Here is a 19,593-nt window from a genome sequence, read left to right as displayed (position 1 = left end):
CAGTGTAGCGGAGGTGGAATCACGTTCTCGTGATGAGGTATCCCTGCCCTGTTTTCATTTTAAAGTGTTTTCCTGCTCACTAACTAACCTCTTGTTGTCCCAGTCCTGTATAGCCAAGCACGAGTCCAACGGAATCGACATCATCATAGCTCTGATAGTCAACTCCATCAACCCCTTGGGGAAGAATCGAATGGACCTGGTGCTAGAACTCAAGGTTAGCATACCTCTCCATACACATCCCCCCCCCCCCACGAGAGCCCTATATCAACAGCTGGATAAGCTGCAGAGAATAGTTCATTATACTTAGATGAATACTGTATAGGTTATCCCATCTAGCCCTATATTAGTGGGCCATTTATACTGCACACACGATGTTATCATGGCAATCATTTCAGAATCAGTTTCTTGTTAAAAGACCCATTTGTCCTTGTGTTATGGCCTTACAAGGTGATATCTGCTGAGATGTGAGGGACGAATGCACTGTACTTCTTTCTTTCATAGGTAACAAATGTCTTTCCTCAGTGCAGTGGTGATTTTAGCATGTACATTTTGGTGGGGCAAACTCCCCCCCCAAAATGTTGATAAATGCCAGAAAAGCCACTAAACAATACAAATTGCGCTATAATGGTGCCCACAAACTGTTAGAGCCTACATAAAGCTGTCCCAACAGCAGAGTCCGAACAGCATTCCCAAAACCCTACTACTGCTACACCTGGCTATCAGCGGCGCATTGTCTGGCAATCTCATGTACTGCCTTTTAAAAAGACAGCTGATATGGCTGACTTGCTTAAACAAATGTGGTTTCTACTGACAATGGAGACGTTCAAACTATATGGCATAAGGGGACGATGAGCGGATAAGAGGCAATCTGTCATTTCGATTTAAGACATTAATGAGCGAGCTAGGACAGACGTAGTCAATATAACTACAACTTTTGAAATGTACAGCGACAGAATTCAGAACATGGGCCGTTCTTACAGTATTCTCCCTGTACACCAAGTCAGAACTGTAGGATAAATGAAGGGGGCATATAAGCAGACAATGAAAGCTCTTACCATATTTGATTATGACATTTCTCTCAAACACCACTAAGTCAGAACAGTAGGCTAAGTTATGAGGGGGAAAGGGACCAAATTATTAGGGTGAGGCACATGGGCTACTAACAGCTTTTTATACAACATACACTTAGTATTACTTTCTTAGCTACGGTATACATATCTCCCTGGCATATTACATCATTCATGTAGCAGCATACAATACATTTTTGGATTCACCTTGTGCTGTGCGGCAGTCCTTCGTGGGCAGATTCTGTCGTCTAGCTTTGACTTCAAAGTCTGGATTCTCGGGGGGGGGGACAAGGTAGAATTATGAAGTCAGTTATCTTCAGGTCATAGCTCTAGAAAGAGGACAGAGTTCCCCGACTTGGAATTCCGTATTGGATGACAAATCAAAATGTATTTTACCAGTCAGAGCTAGTTTTTTTTCCCCCCTGAGTTCCCAGTTGTCTTGAACTCTCTGAAGTCTGAGATTTCCGAGTTTCCAGTTGTTTTGAATGAGGCAGAAGTCATGCTGGATTGACAGTATGGCCAATGTTGAATGTTTATCCTTTTAAACTTGGAAAAGAGATCCTTATACCCAGATTTCGACCACTCATCCACTCCAGTGAATAGCAGGCTAGTGATTTTGGTATTTGGTATTTTATTAGGATCCCCATTAGCTACTCTTCCTGGGGTCCACACAAAACATGAAACAAGAACAGCTCAAGGACAGGACTACATAAACATTTTTAAAAGGCACATGTAGTCTACATATCAGTGCATACATACAAACTATCTAGGTCAAATAAGGGAGAGTCGTTGTGCTACGAGGTGTTGCTTTATCCGTTTTTTTTAAACCAGGTTTGCTGTTTGTTTTAGCAATATGGGATGGAAGGAAGTTCCATGCAATAAGGGCTCTATATAATACTGTATGCTTTCTTGAATTTGTTCTGGATGTGGGGCTGGTGGGATAAGTGCGTGTGTCTGAGCTGTGTGTAAGTTGACTATGCAAACACTTTGGGATTTTCAAGACATTAATAAAAAATAAAAAGTGATGTAGTCAGTCTCTCCTCAACTCTTAGCCAAGAGACTCTGGCATGCATAGTCTTTATATCAGCCCTCTGATTACAATTAAGATCAAAACGTTCCACTCTGTTCTGGGCCAGTTGCAGCTTAACTAGGTCTTTCCTTGCAGCACTGGACCACATGACTGGACAATAATAAAGATTAGACAGAACTAGAGCCTGCAGAGCTTTTTGGAGTGTGGTGTCAAAAAAGTAGAGCATCTCTTTATTACGGCTAGATCTCTCCACATCTTTACAACCATTGAATCTATATGTTTTGACCATGACAGTTTACAATCTAAGGTAACGTCAGGTAATTTAGTCCCCTCAACTTGTTCAACAGCCACACCATTCATAACCAGATTCAGCTGAGGTCTAGCACTTAAGGAATGATTTGTACCAAATACACTGCTCTTAGTTTTAGATGTTCAGGACCGGTTTATTACTGGCCAACTATTCCAAAACAGACTGCAACTCTATAAGGGTTTCAGTGACTTCATTAGCTGTGGTTGCTGATGTGTATATGGTTGAATCATCAGCATACATGGACACACCTGCTTTGTTTAATTCCAGTCGCAGGTCTTTGGTAAAAATAGAAAAGAGTAGAGGGCCTAGAGAGCTGCCCTGCAGTACACCACACTTTACATGTTTGACATTAGAAAAGCTTCTATTAAAGCAAACTCTTTGGGTTCTATTAGATAACTCTGAATCCACATTATGGCAGAGGTTGAAAAGCACATAAGTAGAACATACGTTTTTTTTTTCAACAACAGGTTATGGTCAATAATATCAAGGCTTCACTGAAATCTAACAGTACAGCTCCCACAATCTTCTTATTATCGGTAACTTTCAACCAATCATCAGTCATTTGTGTTAATGCAGTACGTGTTGAGTGCCCTTCTCTATAAGCATGCTGAAAGTCTGTTGTTCATTTGTTTACAGAAAAATAGCATTGTATTTGGTCAAATAAGATTTTTTTCCAACAGTTTGCTAAGAGCTGTCGGCAAGCTTATAGGTCTACTGTTAGAACCACTAAAGGCCGCTTTACCACTCTTGGGTAGCGAAATTACTTTGGCTTCCCTCCAGGCCTGAGGACAAAGACTTTCCTCTAGGCTCAGATTAAAAATATGACAGATAGGAGTGGCTATAGAGTCAGCTACCATCCTAGTAGCTTTCCATCTAAGTTGTCAATGCCAGGAGGTTTGACATTATTGATCGATAACAATACTTTTTCCACCTCTCCCACACCTCTATACAAAATTAAAACTTGCAATGCTTTTCTTTCATTATTTTTAATTTTTATGCATGAATACAATTGCTCACTGTTCGTTGTTGGCATTTCCTGCCAAAGTTTGCCCACTTTGCCAACAAAATAATAATAAAATAATTGGCAACATCAAATGGTTTTGTGATTAATAAGCCATCTGATTCGATGAAAGATTGAGGTGAATTTATCTTTCTGCCCACAATTTAATTTAAAGTACTCCATAGTGTTTTTCCTTCATTCTTTATATCATTAATCTTGGCTTCATAATAAAGTTTCTTCTTTTTTTTGATGAGTTTAGTCACATAATTTCTAAATTTGCAGTAAATAAGCCATTCAGATGTGCAGCCAGACTTATTAGCCACTCCCTTTGCCACATCTCTTTCAACCATACAGTTTTTTCAGTTCCTCGTCAATCCATGGGGCCTTAACAGTTCTAACAGTCAGTTTCTTAATTAACAGGTGCATGTTTATCAATAATTGGAATAAGTAATTTCATAAATTCATCAAGTGCAGTGTCTGGATGCTCCTCGTTAATCACATCAGACCGACAAATATTTGTAACATCATCCACATAAGAGTCACAGCAAAATCTTTTGTATGATATCTTATATACTATTTTAGGCCCATGTGTTGGAACTTTGGCTTTCCTAGATTTTGCCACTATATTGTGATCACTGCTTCCAATGGGTACAGACACAGCTTTAGAACACAGTTCTACAGCATTAGTAAAAATGTGATCGATTCATGTGGATGATCTTGTTCCTGTAGTGTTTGTAAACACCCTGGTAGGTTGACTAATAACCTGAACCAGATTACAGGCACTGGTTACAGTAAAAAGCTTCCTCTTAAGCAGACAGCTTGATGAAAACCAGTCAATATTCATGTCCCCATGAAAGTAGACCTCTCTGTTTACATCACATACACTATCAAGCATTTCACACATATATTATTTAGATACTGACGGTTAGCACTTGTTGGCCTTTAGCAACATCCCAAAAGAAAAGGCTTTAGATATGCCAAGTGAACCTGCAACCACAACACTTCAATAACACTTGACATAAGATCTTCTCTAAGCATTACATGGATATGGCTCTGAATATATACAGAAACACCTCCCCCATAAGCATTTGTCTCTTCTATAGATGTTATATCACTGTATTGCTACTGATGTATCATCAAATAAATGATCTAAGTGAGTCTCAGAAATGGCTAATATATTAAAGTTATCTGATGTTAGCAAGTTAATGATTTCATTAACCTTATTTCTAAGGCTACATATTCATTTGGGATATTTTCATCCCTTTCCTGGGTAGCTTATCAGAGATAGACATAATACTGAAAAGAGCAAGAAGAGCAAACAAAGCAATAGAAAAATATACATTCAGCAGTTTATTAATCAATTAGCGTGTGTGTGCTGCGGGGTTGAAGCTACGAACCCATAGGTTTGGCTCTTCTGGGAGGGAGGGTGGACAATGAGCCTGTCATAGCGGATGTAAGTAATGTCCCCACATGCTCTGGCAGCTTTTATGGCTGGATTCAGTTCTTTCCTCTTCTGGCGCACAGCTTCAGGATAGTCCTCGTTGAGGAAGATATACATTCCTCTCAAGTTCTTGGCTCTTTAGCTAGCAGATTTTTTGGGATTAGCTGACAACCTGGAACATTGGAACACAGGAGTGATGGTTGCTGATAATGGGCCTCTGTACCCCTATGTAGATATTCCATAGAAAATCAGCTGTTTCTAGCTACAATAGTCATTTACAACAATAACAATGTCTACACTGTTTTTCTGATCAATTTTATATTATTTTAATGGACAAAAAATTTATTTTTCTTGGACCTCTCTAGGGTATGTGGGACGCTAGTGTCCCACCTGGCCAACATCCAGTGAGATTTCAGAGCGCCAAATTCAAATACAGAAATACTCATTATAAAAATTCAGAAAACAAAACATATTTTACATAGGTTTAAAGATGAACTTCTTGTGAATCCAACCACGGTGTCAGATTTAAAAAATGCTTTACAGCAAAAGCATACCTTACGATTATTTGAGAACATAGCCCAGTAGACAAGTCATTGCAAACAGTAACCAGCCAAGCAGAAGAGTTACACAACTCAGAAATAGAGATAAAATGAATCCCTACACTTTGATGATCTTCATATGGTTGCACTCCGAAGATATTAATTTACTCAATAAATGTTCCTTTTGTTCAATAGTCTCTTTATATCCAAAAACCTCAGTTTTCTTCAGTAATCCACAGGCTGAAACGCAGTCAAAACAGGCAGACAAAAAATCTAAATTGCATCTGTAAAGTTCATAGAAACATGTCAAACGATGTTTATATTCAATCCTCAGGTTGTTTTTAGCCTAAATGATCTATAATATTTCAACCGGACAATAACGTTGTCAATATAAAAGGTAAACAAGAAAGGCACTCTCTCGGGATTGCGCATGAAAAAGCTCTGTGACACTTCAGGGTCCACTCATTCAGACTGGTCGTACTCCCTCATTTATCAGAATACAAGCCTGAAACCATTTCTAAAGACTGTTGACATCTAGTGGAAGGCATAGGAACTGCTATTTGAGTCCTAAGTCAATGGATACTGTAATGGCATTGAATAGAAAACTACAAAAAGAAAAAACTTCCTGAATGGATTTTTCTCAGGTAGGTTGTTGCCTGCCAAATCAGTTCTGTTATACTCAGACACTATTTTAACAGTTTTGGAAACTTTAGAGTTTTCTATCCAAATCTACCAGTTATATGCATATCATATCTTCTGGGCCTGAGTAGCAGGCTGTTTAATTTGGGCATGCTTTTCATACAAAATTCCAAATGCTGCCCCCTACCCTAGAGAAGTTTAAAAAAACAAGGACATTTCTAAGTGACCCCAAACTTTTGAACGGTAGTGTATGTTTAACAGGTGGGGCTCAACACGGTTGGTCTCTGCCTTCGTATAGTACTGATTTTGATGTCAGTTTCCGCCGGGTAACAGATTGTGGAGTGGGTTAGGATGTGATGGTCATGTGTCGTGGTCTCTCTGTGCTAGAACAACGCCTCCAAGCTGCTGCTGGCAATCATGGAGAGTCGCCATGACAGCGAGAACGCCGAGAAGATCCTTTACAAGATGAGGCCCATGGAGCTGGTGAGTGAATCCACACACACACTAACACACACAAGTACACACTTTACTGACAACGTGTGTTCCAGGTGGATGTGATGAAGGAGGCATATGCACAGGGCCTGGAGAGTGAAGCTGAGGAGAACTCTATAGGAGACCAGATCAAACCAAAAGACGTAGGACACAACATCTACATCCTGGCCCACCAGGTAACCCCATGACGTGTGTTATAACAAGCATGATTGAGAGTGTGTGTGGGAGAGAATTTGTGCACCTGCGTATTAATACTTTAATAAGGGCCAAATGACAAAGGCAAAGTCAGTGGCACAGAAAAAGATGGTAATTCACATACTGTATCATTCGCCTGTGTCACACTCTTACTCCACCGCCAGGTGAGTCTAATGATTCATGTCTGTAGGTGTGTTCATATAGGCTTGTTTTTTGTGATTTCAGCAGGTGATAATGGATGTAACTTTCAATGGAAGAAATGGTTCCTGTGTTGAGTCAGAAAGACCAGGTCTAGTGGGTTTTCACTTCTGTCTTTCACCCAAAATAGAGTGTCCCACCAACGGACTGGTTTCATCATGACCACCGAGCTCTCTGGGGCTTGCTGTTTGCACTTCTAAAATAACACCAATCACACATGAGCACATACAGAAGTTTGCACACACACGCTCAACCCCATCATGTAACCCCACATGTGCAAATTTACATACATTACATACCACACACATGCCTCAAGCATTCATATACACACACATAACACACATAACCCAAGCATTCCCTTTTAGCTATTGCTCCTGTTTATCAGTAAAAGTCACCACACTTCTGAGCATCTGCCCAGCAAACCAAAATAGCTTATGTGAAAGTTCCCACAATGTAAAAAAAAAAGAGTACTTTCCAAATGCGCTGTTTGTGTATAGTATTCAGACGCCTTGGCTTTTTTCACATTTTTGGTTCTTTACAAACTTATTCTAAAATGGATAAAATGGTCTTTTTCCACCAGTGTGTACAGTTGAAGTCAAAGTTTACATACATACACCTTAGCCAACTACATTTAAACTCAGTTTTCACAATCCCTGACATTTAATCCTAGTAAAAATTCCCTGTTTTAGGTCAGTTAGGATCACCACTTTATTTTAAGAATGTGAAATGTCAGAATAATAGTAGAGAGAATTATTTCTTTCAACTTTTATTTCTTTCATCACATTCCCAGTGGGTCAGAAGTTTACATACACTCAATTAGTATTTGGTAGCATTGCCCCCAGCATTGCCCATTTGTCCCCATGTGCAGTTGCAAACTGTAGTCTGGCTTTTTTTATGGCGGTTTTGGAGCAGTGGCTTCTTCCTTGCTGAGCGATCTTTCAGGTTATGTCGATATAGGACTCATTTTACTGTGGATATAGATACTTTTGAACCTGTTTCCTCCAGCATCTTCACAAGGTCCTTTGCTGTTGTTCTGGGATTGATTTGCACTTTTCGCACCAAAGTACGTTCATCTCTAGGAGACAGATCGCGTCTCCTTCCTGAGCGGTATGATGTCTCTGTGGTCCCATGGTGTTTATACTTGCGTACTATTGTTTGTACAGATGAACGTGGTACCTTCAGGCATTTGGAAATTGCTCCCAAGGATGAACCAGACTTGTGGTGGTCTACAATTTATTTTCTGAGGTCTTGTCTGATTTCTTTTGATTTTCCCATGATGTCAAGCAAAGAGGCACGGAGTTTGAAGGTAGGCCATGAAATCCATCAACAGGTACACCTCCAATTGACTCAAATTATGTCAATTAGCCAATCAGAAGCGTCTAAAGCCATGACATCAATTTCTGGAATTTCCCAAGCTGTTTAAAGGCACAGTCAACTTAGTGTATGTAAACTTCTGACCCACTGGAATTGTGACAGTGAATTATAAGTGAAATAATCTGTCTGTAAACAATTGTTGTAATAATGACTTGTGTCATGCACAAAGTAGATGTCCTAACCGACATGCCAAAACTATAGTTGTTAACAAGAAATGTGTGGAGTGGTAGAAAAACGAGTTTTAATCACTCCAACCTAAGTGTATGTAAACTTCCGACTTCAACTGTATGTATGTATGTATGTATGTATGTATGTATGTATGTACAGTACCAGTCAAAAATTTGGACACATCTACCTCATTCAAGGGTTTTTCTTTATTTTTACTATTTTTCTACATTGTAGAATAGTAGTGAAGACATTAAAACTATGAAATAACACATGGAATCATGTGGTAACCAAAAAAGTGTAAATATATTTTATATTTGAGATTATTCAAAGTAGCCACACTTTGCCTTGATGACAGCTTTGCACACACTTAGCATTCTTTCAACCACTGGTACTGTACATACATAGATAAACAAATACAGTGCATTTGGAAAGTATTCAGACCCATTTACTTTTTCTACATTTTGTTATGTTACAGCCTTATTCTAAAATGGATGAAAAATAAAAATGTCCTCATCAAGCTACACACATTACCCCATAATGACAAAGCAAAAACAGGTTTTTAGAAATGTTAGAAAAATATTACATTTACATAAGTATTCTGTACTTTGTTGAAGCATATTCGGAAGCGATTACAGCCTTGAGTCTTCTTGGGGCGGCAGGTAGCTTAGTTGTTAGAGCGCTGGGCCAGTAACCGAAAGGTTGCTGGATCGAATACCCGAGCTGACAAGGTCGGCCATCATTGTAAATAAGAATTTGTTCTTAACTGACCTGCCTCGTTAAATGAAGGTAAAATACAATAAAAATATTGGGTAAGATATTGCGTAAGAGGCTTCAAGCTTGGCACGCCTGCATTTGTGGAGTTTCTCCCATACTTCTCTGCAGATCCTCTCAAGCTCTGTCAAGTTGGATGGGGAGCATCGCTGCACACCTATTTTCAGGACTCTCCAGAGATGTTCAATTGGGTTCAAGTCCTGGCTCGGACTGGGCCTCTCGAGGACATTGAGACTTGTCCCGAAGTCACTCCTGCGCTGTCTTGACTGTGTGCTTAGAGTCGTTGTCCTGTTGGAAGGTGAATCTTCACCCCAATCTGAGGTCCTGAGCGCTCCGGAGCAGGTTTTCATCAACGATCTCTCTGTACTTTGCTCCGTTCATCTTTCCCTCAAACCATGACTAGTCTCCCAGTCCCTGCCCCTGAAAAACATCCCTACAGCATGACGCTGCCACTACCATGCTTCACCTTAATGATGTTTCCAGGTTTCCTCCAGACGTGACGCTTGGCATTCAGACCAAAGAGGACAATCTTGATTTCATGGTTTGACCATTGGGTTCTTGGTCACCTCCCTGACCAAGTCCCTTTTCCCCCGTTTGCTCTGATTGGCTGGGCGGGCCAGCTCTAGGAAGAGTCTTGGTGGTTCCAAACTTCTTCCATTTAAGACTGGAGGCCACTGTGTTATTGGGGACCCCGCATCTGTGCCTCGACACAGTACTGTCTCGGAGCTCTACGAACAATTCCTTTAACCTCATGGCTTGGTTTTTGCTCTGACATGCGCTGTCAACTGTGGGACCTTAAGTTATGTCCAGTCAATTGAATTTCCCGTCAGGTGGACTCCAATCAAGTTGTAGAAACGTCTCAAGGGTGATCAATGGAAACAGGATGCACCTGAGCTCCAATTTCGAGTCTCATAGCAAAGGGTCTGAATTCTTTTGTAAATAAGGTATTCTTCTTCTTTTTGTAACACATTTGCAAACATGTCTAAACCTGTTTTCGCTTTGTCATTTTGGGGTATTGTGTGTAGATTGAGGAGGAAATAAATGTTATTCATTACATTTTAGACAAAGGCTGTAACAAAATGTGGAAAAAGCGAAGTCTGAAATATTTCTGATTGCACTGTACATATGTGTGTGTTTTCAAGATATCATCCTAATGTTAGATAAAACCCTATCTATAACTTAATGGGGCTCTTAGCTTATGTTCTGGGAATGTTCCCAGGTTGCTGTGTGCTGTCTAAAATAGTCAGCTGAGAATCACCCCCATCTCACCTGATGGAAGAAAGAGTCCGCCGACAAGTGTATAATTTGTCTCCCTCGCTGATGTTTATCACCACAGAAATAGGTATAGGCAGGCAGACATTCATCACTGGATAGAGAGGAGAAGTAGTACATTGTCAACAACAGACTTGGTATTGAGCAGATGGTTTAGGGGATGATGTCTCTGCTTGGTGATTGACATCAGAATGCCTCACTGAATGGCAATGATCTCTCACTGGTCTGTTTCATTGTAAGGACTGTCTCTCTACACCTCATGTGTCTGTCCTTGACAATCAGACTGTCTTTGTTACTCTCCCGCAGTAGCATGCCCATGCACACTCATGTGCATGTCACACACACACATACACATACATATCCTCTCAATATACTTATTACAGGCTATGCTAAAACCCTACACCCCAACCTGAGTACTCCGTTCTGCCACCTCTGGTCTCCTGGCCCTCCCACACCTACGGGAGGGCAGCTTAACGCTCAGCCCAGTCAAAGCTCTTTTCTGTTTTATAACAAGCTCCTACCCAACATCGAAAACATCTGAAACCCTACCTCTTCAAATAGTATCTTAAATAATCCCACAGCACCCCCCCCCCCTCTCGCACCTCCTCCTCAGCATCTGCTAAATGACTCAAATGTGAATGTTTATAAGTTAAAAACAAATTAGGTGTTGAAATTAGAGGTCGACCGATTATGATTTTTCAACGCCGATAACTATTATTGGAGGACCAAAAAAGCCGATTTAAAAAATATATATATAATAGTAATAAATACATTTTTTTAAATATATTTGTTATAATGACAATTACAACAATACTGAATTAACACTTATTTTAACTTAATATCATACATCAAGAAAATCAATTTAGCCTCAAGTAGATAATGAAAAATGTTCAATTTGGTTTAAATAATGCAAAAACAAAGTGTTGGAGAAGAACGTAAAAGTGCAATATGTGCTACGTAAGAAAGCTAACGTTTCAGTTCCTTGCTCAGAACATGAGAACATATGAAAGCTGGTGGTTCCTTTTAACATGAGTCTTCAATATTCCCAGGTAAGAAGTTTTAGGTTATAGTTATTATAGGACTATTTCCCTCTATACCATTTGTATTTCATTAACCTTTGACTATTGGATGTTCTTATAGGCACTTTACTATTGCCAGTGTAACAGTATAGCCTCCATCCCTCTCCTCGCTCCTCCCTGGGCTCGAACCAGCAACACAACGACAACAGCCACCACATCGAAGCAGCGTTACCCATGCAGAGCAAGGGAAACAACCACCCCAAGGCTCAGAGCGAGTGACGTTTGAAATGCTATTAGCGTGCGCTAACTAGCCAGCCATTTCACTTCGGTCACACCAGCCTCATCTCGGGAGTTGATAGGTTTGAAGTCCTAAACAGCGCAATGCTTGACGCACAACGAAGAGCTGCTGGCAAAACGCACGAAAATGCTATTTGAATGAATGTTTACGCGCCTGCTTCTGCCTACCACCGCTCAGTCAGATACTTGTATGCTTGTATGCTCAGTCAGATTATATGCAACACAGGACACGCTAGATAATATCTAGTAATATCATCAACCATGTGTAGTTAACTAGTGATTATGATTGATTGTTTTTTATATGATAAGTTTAATGCTAGCTAGCAACTTACCTTGGCTTACTGCATTTGCGTAACAGGCAGTCTCCTTGTGGAGTGCAACGAGAGAGAGGCAGGTCGTTATTGCGTTGGACTAGTTAACTGTAAGGTTGCAATCCCCCGAGCTGACAAGGTGAAAATCTGTCTTTCTGCCCCTCAATGAGGCAGTTAACCCACCGTTCCTAGGCTGTTATTGAAAATAAGAATGTGTTCTTAACTGACTTTCCTAGTTAAATAAATATTAAATAAAGGTGTAAAAAATAAAAAATAAAACAAAAATTGCCAAAATACCGATTTCCGATTGTTATGAAACCTTGAATTCGTCCCTAATTAATCGGCCATTCCGATTAATCTGTCGACCTCCAGTTGAAATGGATTGGGTTACAAACCCATTACACATTTTATTATCGATGACAGATCTGTAATAGTGGAAGTACCTAGTGTTGACTGATTGGCTGTACTTTGTGTGTTCCAGCTAGCCAGACACAGCAAGTTCCTGCAGCAGAGCTTGAGGCCGCTAGCGGCGGGGCTGCTGCTGAACGATGACACGGAGGGAGGCGACGCCCTTGGTTACTATGCCAACCACACCGCTCAGATAGAGGTAGACCTCACCCAGACAGTCTTCATCCTATTATCTCAACCCAGTGGCAAAAACTGGTTGAAATTAGGTCATGATTTTTATTTCAACCAGTTTTTGGTTGTAATGACACCAAATCATCCAATTTTGCTCACTGGAAAGCTACAGGCCTCTTCTGCGCTTTTTTTTGCTCAGGGGTTTGTGGTATATGGCCAAGGGCTGTATCCAGGCAAACTGCATTGCACCGTGAATAAGAGCAGTCCTTAGCCGTGGTATATTGGCCATATTTTCTACAATGTAGAATATTAGTGAAGACATCAAAACTATGAAATAACACATAGAATCACGTAGTTTCTTCACTAGGCTATTCTGGGGTGGCAGGGTTGCCTAGTGGTTAGAGCGTTGGACTAGTAACTGAAAGGTTGCAAGTTCGAATCCCCGAGCTGTCGTTCTGCCCCTGAACAGGCAGTTAACCCACTAGGCCATCATTGAAAATAAGAATTTGTTCTTAACTGACTTGCCTAGTTAAATAAAGGTAAAATGTAATTTCATGTCTTGATGACAGCTTTGCACACTCTTGGCATTCTGTAAACCAGCGTCATAGTCACCTGGAATGCATTTCAATTAGATATACCCCTGAAAGTACAGCTACTTTTGTTCTTGGTCTTAGGGGTATCATATCATGTTCTTTCGTCAGATTGTGCGTCACGACCGCACCATGGAGCAGATAGTGTTTCCAGTGCCCAACATCTGTGAGTACCTGACAGAGGAGTCCAAGACGCGCGTGTTCACTACAACCGAGAGGGATGACCAGGGCAGCAAGGTCAACGACTTCTTCACGCAGTTTGACGACCTCTATAATGAGATGCGCTGGCAGAAGAAGATACGCAGTAAGATAAAAAGTTTTACACTGATGAACATTTCTGGTGGTTAAATAATGGCTACATTGTGATGCAGGGACATTAACCAGTTGTCCCGTGTCACTATAGATAACCTGGCTCTGTTCTGGTTCTCTCGGCACATCTCTCTCTGGGGAAGCATCTCTTTCTACCTAGCCGTTCTAGTCAACGTGGCCGTGGCTCTCTTCTACCCCTTTGGAGATGACGGAGATGAAGGTGAGATGTCCTACAGCAAGTTCTTATTCATTAGAGACAGTTTGAGACAGTTATATAATGTCTTCATCTGCTTGCATGTGCCTCGCCTTTCAAGGTATTTTTGTACTTCCCTTATTCACTATGCTTTTCTGCACGCTTACTATACCACTGGTCAATATAATCTACCAGTCGACTGTCTATCCTGCCCTTTATCCATAGTGGTAGTTGGATTGTGTGTCTAGACCTGTAATTGGTTAATCATACCAAACATAAAATAATTTAATTGTGACCGACCGGCTCGATTCGGTCTTTATGTAGCAAAATTGGAAATTGTGTTTTTTACATTGGATAAACAAGACTTGGAGCTATAAAATTGTATATCATACAGTTGAGGAACAATAGGAAAGTAATCCTGCTTTGAGAGTTAATAAACTGGTAACCTCACTTTTAAAAAAATAGCCCTTGAATGTTTTGGTACTACTACTGGAGAACCCTTCTTTGTCTGCACCCATTCAGCATCGTTCACACCCTTTTAAGCTTTAGCCCCACCCATCTCTTTAAGGATTCACATGTGAGGCTATGTACTAAACAACCAACGTTTTTCAAGACTAAATGCTGGTTTATGTTTGTAAATTTAATCTGGAGTGTCTGAGTGTGCTCTGGGTGTTCGAAAATTCAGAGCGTTGCCAGATTGGCCATTCGAAAAATTCAGAGCGTTTTGTTCTCGGGGCGTTCAGAGCGCACACTGAACGCTCTGGCTGAAAAGTAGGATTGATCCGAGCATTCTGACCGAACAGAAGCAGTCAAGCGCCCAAGCTAACTGGCTAATGTTGGCTAGCTTGCTAGCTACTTCCAGACACAAATGAGAGAACAGCTCACTCTGACCATTTTACTCGCTCTAACAGAGCTGGTTAGGCTGTTTTTATGTTATCCAGAACGTTGGTGACTGCAACTGTGCTGCTGGCAATAATGTAATTATGCTTTTTTTGCCAAATTTATCTGACACCACAACCATATTCAACGTGTTTTGAGCGTTCGTAAATTTGTCAGTTATTCTCAGCGAATTTACCAGCTATGTCTATCGAAAGTTGTTGAAGTGACAACAAACATTCTATTGAAATAGTTACTTGCATGGTGCAGTCTTTTTGTTTAGACATGTATCTAGCTAGCTAAACAATGACCCATAATCCCTACTCATAACGTTACTACCCTGCATGAATCTGAAGGTAGCTAACCAAACAGGTTCAATGTTAGCTAGCTAACATTAGGCTTAAACTAGAAATCCAAATGGCTCTGAGATATGAATAATATTACTATACAGATCATACACACAACGTTAGCTAGCTAGCCAGCCTATTAACTTTAGCTAGTTAGTTAACAGTACACTTTAAGTTGAAATGAAAATTACTTTCTGACAAAATGAGTAATGTGAAATATCTAAAAATGTAGACTCTCTTACCCGTATACATGGATGGACGCTTCTCCCTCTCTGTCACGAATGTCATGGTTGCCCATAGTTTGAAAATGTGATCCGGAGCCTTCTGTGTGTTCTCTTTTCGACTCCATCTGCATATTTGCAGTCAAACACCTATCATACTCTAATTACACAATTTCAAAACTCAGTCCTTCAGAAATTAGGAGAGCAACACTTTATGCAGTTGTACTACGTGAGATCTTTAAAAAAAAAGCTGTGTTAGAAAGTATTACATTTATTACAACACATACTGACCAGCTCATTATAAACTGAAGCGTGCTACATGGCAGACCAAACCGAACTCCTCTATCGGCATGTCCAGCCCACTCATTATCTTAGCCAGTCATGGCTTGCAGGAAGATTTCGGTATTTTTTCCATGGCTAAACCAACTAGGCTCGTAATTTAACAATTTTACAGATGGCATGCAAGTTTGTTATTAAGGCACATGAAAGTTCACAAGGCAATTCTGCCACAAAAAAACGCATTTTAATAAAATAAAAAAAGGTTTTGTTCAAATGACTGTCCTGTGAAGTAGTGAAGCACGACATTTCCTGAAATGAGTCACCATTTTCTATACAAATCTACAAGATAGAGGAATATCTGATCGGCAGTGGAGGCCAGGTGCTTCATTGTAAATGAAAGAACAGCGAAGTCACGCAGCTCAAAAAGCTCCCCTATTGATCTTGTTTTAGGGACAATAAAAGGATCCTACCTAGACTAGCCTACAACACCACAATCCAATGAATAATTGCATTTTTTTCTCGTGATCACAATTCTACTCTAGGCTGTAAACTGCAGTGAAAATGTAATTTGAATAATGGCGCAAAAGCACTGTTATTTGAATGTTTGATTCCATTCATTCCATTTGGAATAGTAGTGGGTCTACTCTCAACAGTTTATAGAAAGGCACGGTAGCAGGCCAGTCTGGCTGTATTTTTACTTCTGATACTGGAGCGCTGTCTGTTGCCGATCATCATTATCCCAAGTCATCCTGGCCACAGGCCTATGCTCCCAGCAGGCCCAGTTATTCAGGAAAGCTTAACACGAGCAGCCATTCCTAGACCCTAACGCTTCAATATAGCCTAAATATTTGTCATTTAACTTTTTAAATGTATTACCTTTTGTGTGTGGCATTAACACAACTAGTCACAATATTTTAATCTGATTATACTACTTAAAGTCTCCTGTAGGCTATCTGTGCATGTTCATCCACTCTACTATAATTCCAACATCCAAACTGTGCAACTGCCATTCGATTAATGGAAAGAGAAACACCAAAAATAGTGACATTTGGAGATTGTCAAACCAAACAATCGATGCTGAGTAGGGAGGGATGCATTTAGATTTTTTTAAAGATTTCAATTCGCTACTTGATTGTGTTGTTGAAAACGCAAACCATTATGATAAGCACTCGAAGTCGGTAATCGGTATAGAGTTGTGTTGATTATTGGTTGTGTGTGGTGCATTGGCACAGAAACCTGTTGGTGGAAAATTTGTTGCATATATAATTATAAACTGGGTGGTTTGAACCCTGAATGCTTATTTGGCTGACAGCCGTGGTATATCAGACCATGACAAAATATTTATTTTGGTTGGTAACCATTTTATAATAGCAATAAGGCACCTCTGGGGTTTGTGGTATGTGGTGAATATACCACAGCTAAGGGCTCCTCGTGCCTTTTTGCTTAATATTGCATCAAATTGTGAAAATCAGATTTCCCCCCAGCTGATCATTGTCTGCAGCCGGGTCTGACTGTAGTGTAATGAAACAGGCAGGGAGAGTGAGCTCGTCAGTGGTGGTCAGCAAATCCTCAAACTTCTGGCCTGTTAGCCCTGCATGGCAAAATCATGCTGAAGTCGTAAAGTTGATATTCATGTTTAAAACACAGGGTTGCTACAGGGTTTACAGTACAAGAGAAGGGTCATGTGAAAATATTTTTTACGCTGGGGAGGGCACATTTTTTTGACCTGTCCCTTAGGGCACATGGTAGCAAAAAAAACACGAAAGCAAGCGTTTCTTATTGGACATGTTGAGTCCCAACCTGTTTTTGGTCCCTACGTGTTTTCTTCAGGTTGATGCCTAATGAGCACGTCCCAGTAATTCCCAAAGGGTCCCAAGTGGCTCTGGAATCCACTAGTGAGTTAAGCTGTTTATCTTCGGTGAAGACTAAAGCCTGGATTGTGGCTGGAAACATGACTTCTCATTTTATGATAGTAATAGAGAAATCTGAAGGTAGATCATGTTCAAAAAGTTAAGCACAGAAGGAAAGTCCCAATCTTGTATGGCGAATTCTGCATGATCATGTGCGTGATAATCACAGTAAATGTTGGTTCATGTGCTAAGGCAGCAGTGTTTATGAGATGCACGAGGTCAGTGGTTTGGATATCACCAGTCTTCCCTTTGGGCCATTGTTTGACATTCCCCACTGTCTTCATCTGTATTTGTTGTTTGTTTGTTTGTTTGTTTGTTTACTCCATCCCCAGGCATCCTGCCCCCCTTTGTGTCCATCCTGCTGTGGGTGGCTTTGGTGGTGTGCACCGCCATGCTCTTCATCCTGCCCAAACCAGGGAGTGTCCGGCCCTTCCTGGTCTCTGTCATACTGCGCTCTATTTACACACTGGGCCTGGGCCCGACCCTGCTGCTACTGGGGGCCGCCAATGTAAGTACCGCAAAGTCAAATACAGACAAAATAGTTTTAAGTAAATGTACAGTGTAATACTAACAACTCCTGTTTTGTAATTTCAGCATCATCTTCTATTGAAGCCATATTTCAGTCCTCTTTCCTCTCCTCTCTCCAGCTCCTAAATAAGATAGTGTTCCTGGTGAGCTTCGTGGGCAACCAGGGGACATTTACGCGGGGCTACAAGGCAGTGGTCCTGGACATGCCCTTCCTCTACCACGTAGGCTACATCATCGTCTGTATGCTGGGCCTCTTTGTCCATGAGTTCTTCTACAGCTTCCTGGTTAGTGAAAACAATCTCTGCAACACTTCACCATTTAACTTTAAAAAATACAAGAACTTTATATTATTATTGCTTATTTATAATTTTAAATATCCATTCAATTCAATGAACTGGATTAATTTAACTTGAAAGTACTTGGTTATCATTCGTAAAACATAAAATGGACGTTTAACAGTGATGTTGATTAAGTTTGGACCTTTCTTGGTGCCATGTGATCCCGGCAGGTGGTTATAGTGTGGTTCCATCATTTAGCTCCATGGTCTTCTTGTTCCCCCACTTGAACCAGGTTTTTCAGACACAGCTGCATTTGCAGAAAGCCACATCATCTCCTTCTTTTGCTGTTGCTGTTCGGAAGCAATGTGATGTCGGGTGCCTTTACAGCTCTCCTAAAGCTGTTTGTGCCCATGTGTGTCCCTGTGTCTGCATTTGTCTGACTGTGTGTCTGTCCCCCTCAGCTTTTTGATCTGCTGAACCGTGAGGAGACCCTGCTGAACGTGATTAAGAGCGTGACACGTAATGGGCGCTCCATCGTCCTCACGGCTGTGCTGGCCCTCATTCTGGTATACCTCTTCTCCATCGTGGGCTTCCTCTTCCTCAAGGACGACTTCCTCATGGACGTGCAACGTCTGCCAGGTCAGTACCCATAGACATCCCCTTCTCTTCAGCCCAGAACCCTGTACTCTATCCTAGGTGTCTGCACTATAAACCACAGTCACCACCTATTCACTACCTTTGCCCCTATACCCTACCCTAGGTCTCTGCACTTTTACCCCAGTTCAATTAGTACTAGTACCCAATGTTCCTCAACCCTTTTACTACCCTAGGTCTCTGCCCATTTACTCTGCTCTGTCACCCCCCTGCTCCCCCACACTACCCCACCCTACTCAGCCTGTCCTGCTGATCGCGGATATGGTCACTGCTCAGTATAAGATACATGATCTCTGATGTTGCTCCCAAACACCTCTTACACTGGATTGTGGCCACATAGTCTCCCCATTAGTCCTGCCACCCACACCTAACCGTTGCCCTTCAATACCCACACCTGACTGGCCAATTCTATGGCCCTCGATCGTAAGAACTTCCTCATACAGCCAGTATACAATCTGACCACTCTCTAATAATGACGTCATTGCAATTAATTTTGCCCACTGGGTAGTAGGGCTGTGTGATTTTTACACATTAATCCAAATGTCTATCGCAGAATCAAGTTTTTTTTGTATTTTTCATTTTTATGAGCGTTTATGTCCGTCCGCTTGTTATCTTTTTGGGCTCGTCTCGTTTGCTCCTTCTGTGCTATGTGCACCTTCCCATTTACACCAGATATATGTATATAATGACGAGATGCTCATGTCTC

General features: G+C 41.0%; 1 protein-coding gene across 2 annotated transcripts in view; it reads left to right on the top strand.

Annotated features, from left to right (window-relative positions):
- The window catches only part of LOC109866991 (inositol 1,4,5-trisphosphate receptor type 2), a 151,913-nt gene that overhangs the window by 93,265 nt on the left and 39,055 nt on the right, over nt 1–19,593 (top strand). For both annotated transcript variants that reach the window (XM_031801972.1, XM_031801973.1), the window contains exons 43-51: nt 104–214; nt 6,414–6,509; nt 6,575–6,694; nt 12,605–12,730; nt 13,404–13,596; nt 13,696–13,821; nt 17,760–17,935; nt 18,075–18,239; nt 18,695–18,872. In XM_031801972.1, the coding sequence (XP_031657832.1) occupies nt 104–214; nt 6,414–6,509; nt 6,575–6,694; nt 12,605–12,730; nt 13,404–13,596; nt 13,696–13,821; nt 17,760–17,935; nt 18,075–18,239; nt 18,695–18,872 (1,291 nt within the window). The remainder of the gene's footprint in view (nt 1–103; nt 215–6,413; nt 6,510–6,574; nt 6,695–12,604; nt 12,731–13,403; nt 13,597–13,695; nt 13,822–17,759; nt 17,936–18,074; nt 18,240–18,694; nt 18,873–19,593) is intronic.

The sequence above is a fragment of the Oncorhynchus kisutch genome, linkage group LG22 (genome assembly GCF_002021735.2).
Source record: "Oncorhynchus kisutch isolate 150728-3 linkage group LG22, Okis_V2, whole genome shotgun sequence".
In the NCBI taxonomy this organism is placed as follows: Eukaryota; Metazoa; Chordata; class Actinopteri; order Salmoniformes; family Salmonidae; genus Oncorhynchus; species Oncorhynchus kisutch.
The sequence above is the reverse complement of the archived record's forward strand: the minus strand, read 5'-3'. Positions and strand labels throughout refer to the sequence as shown.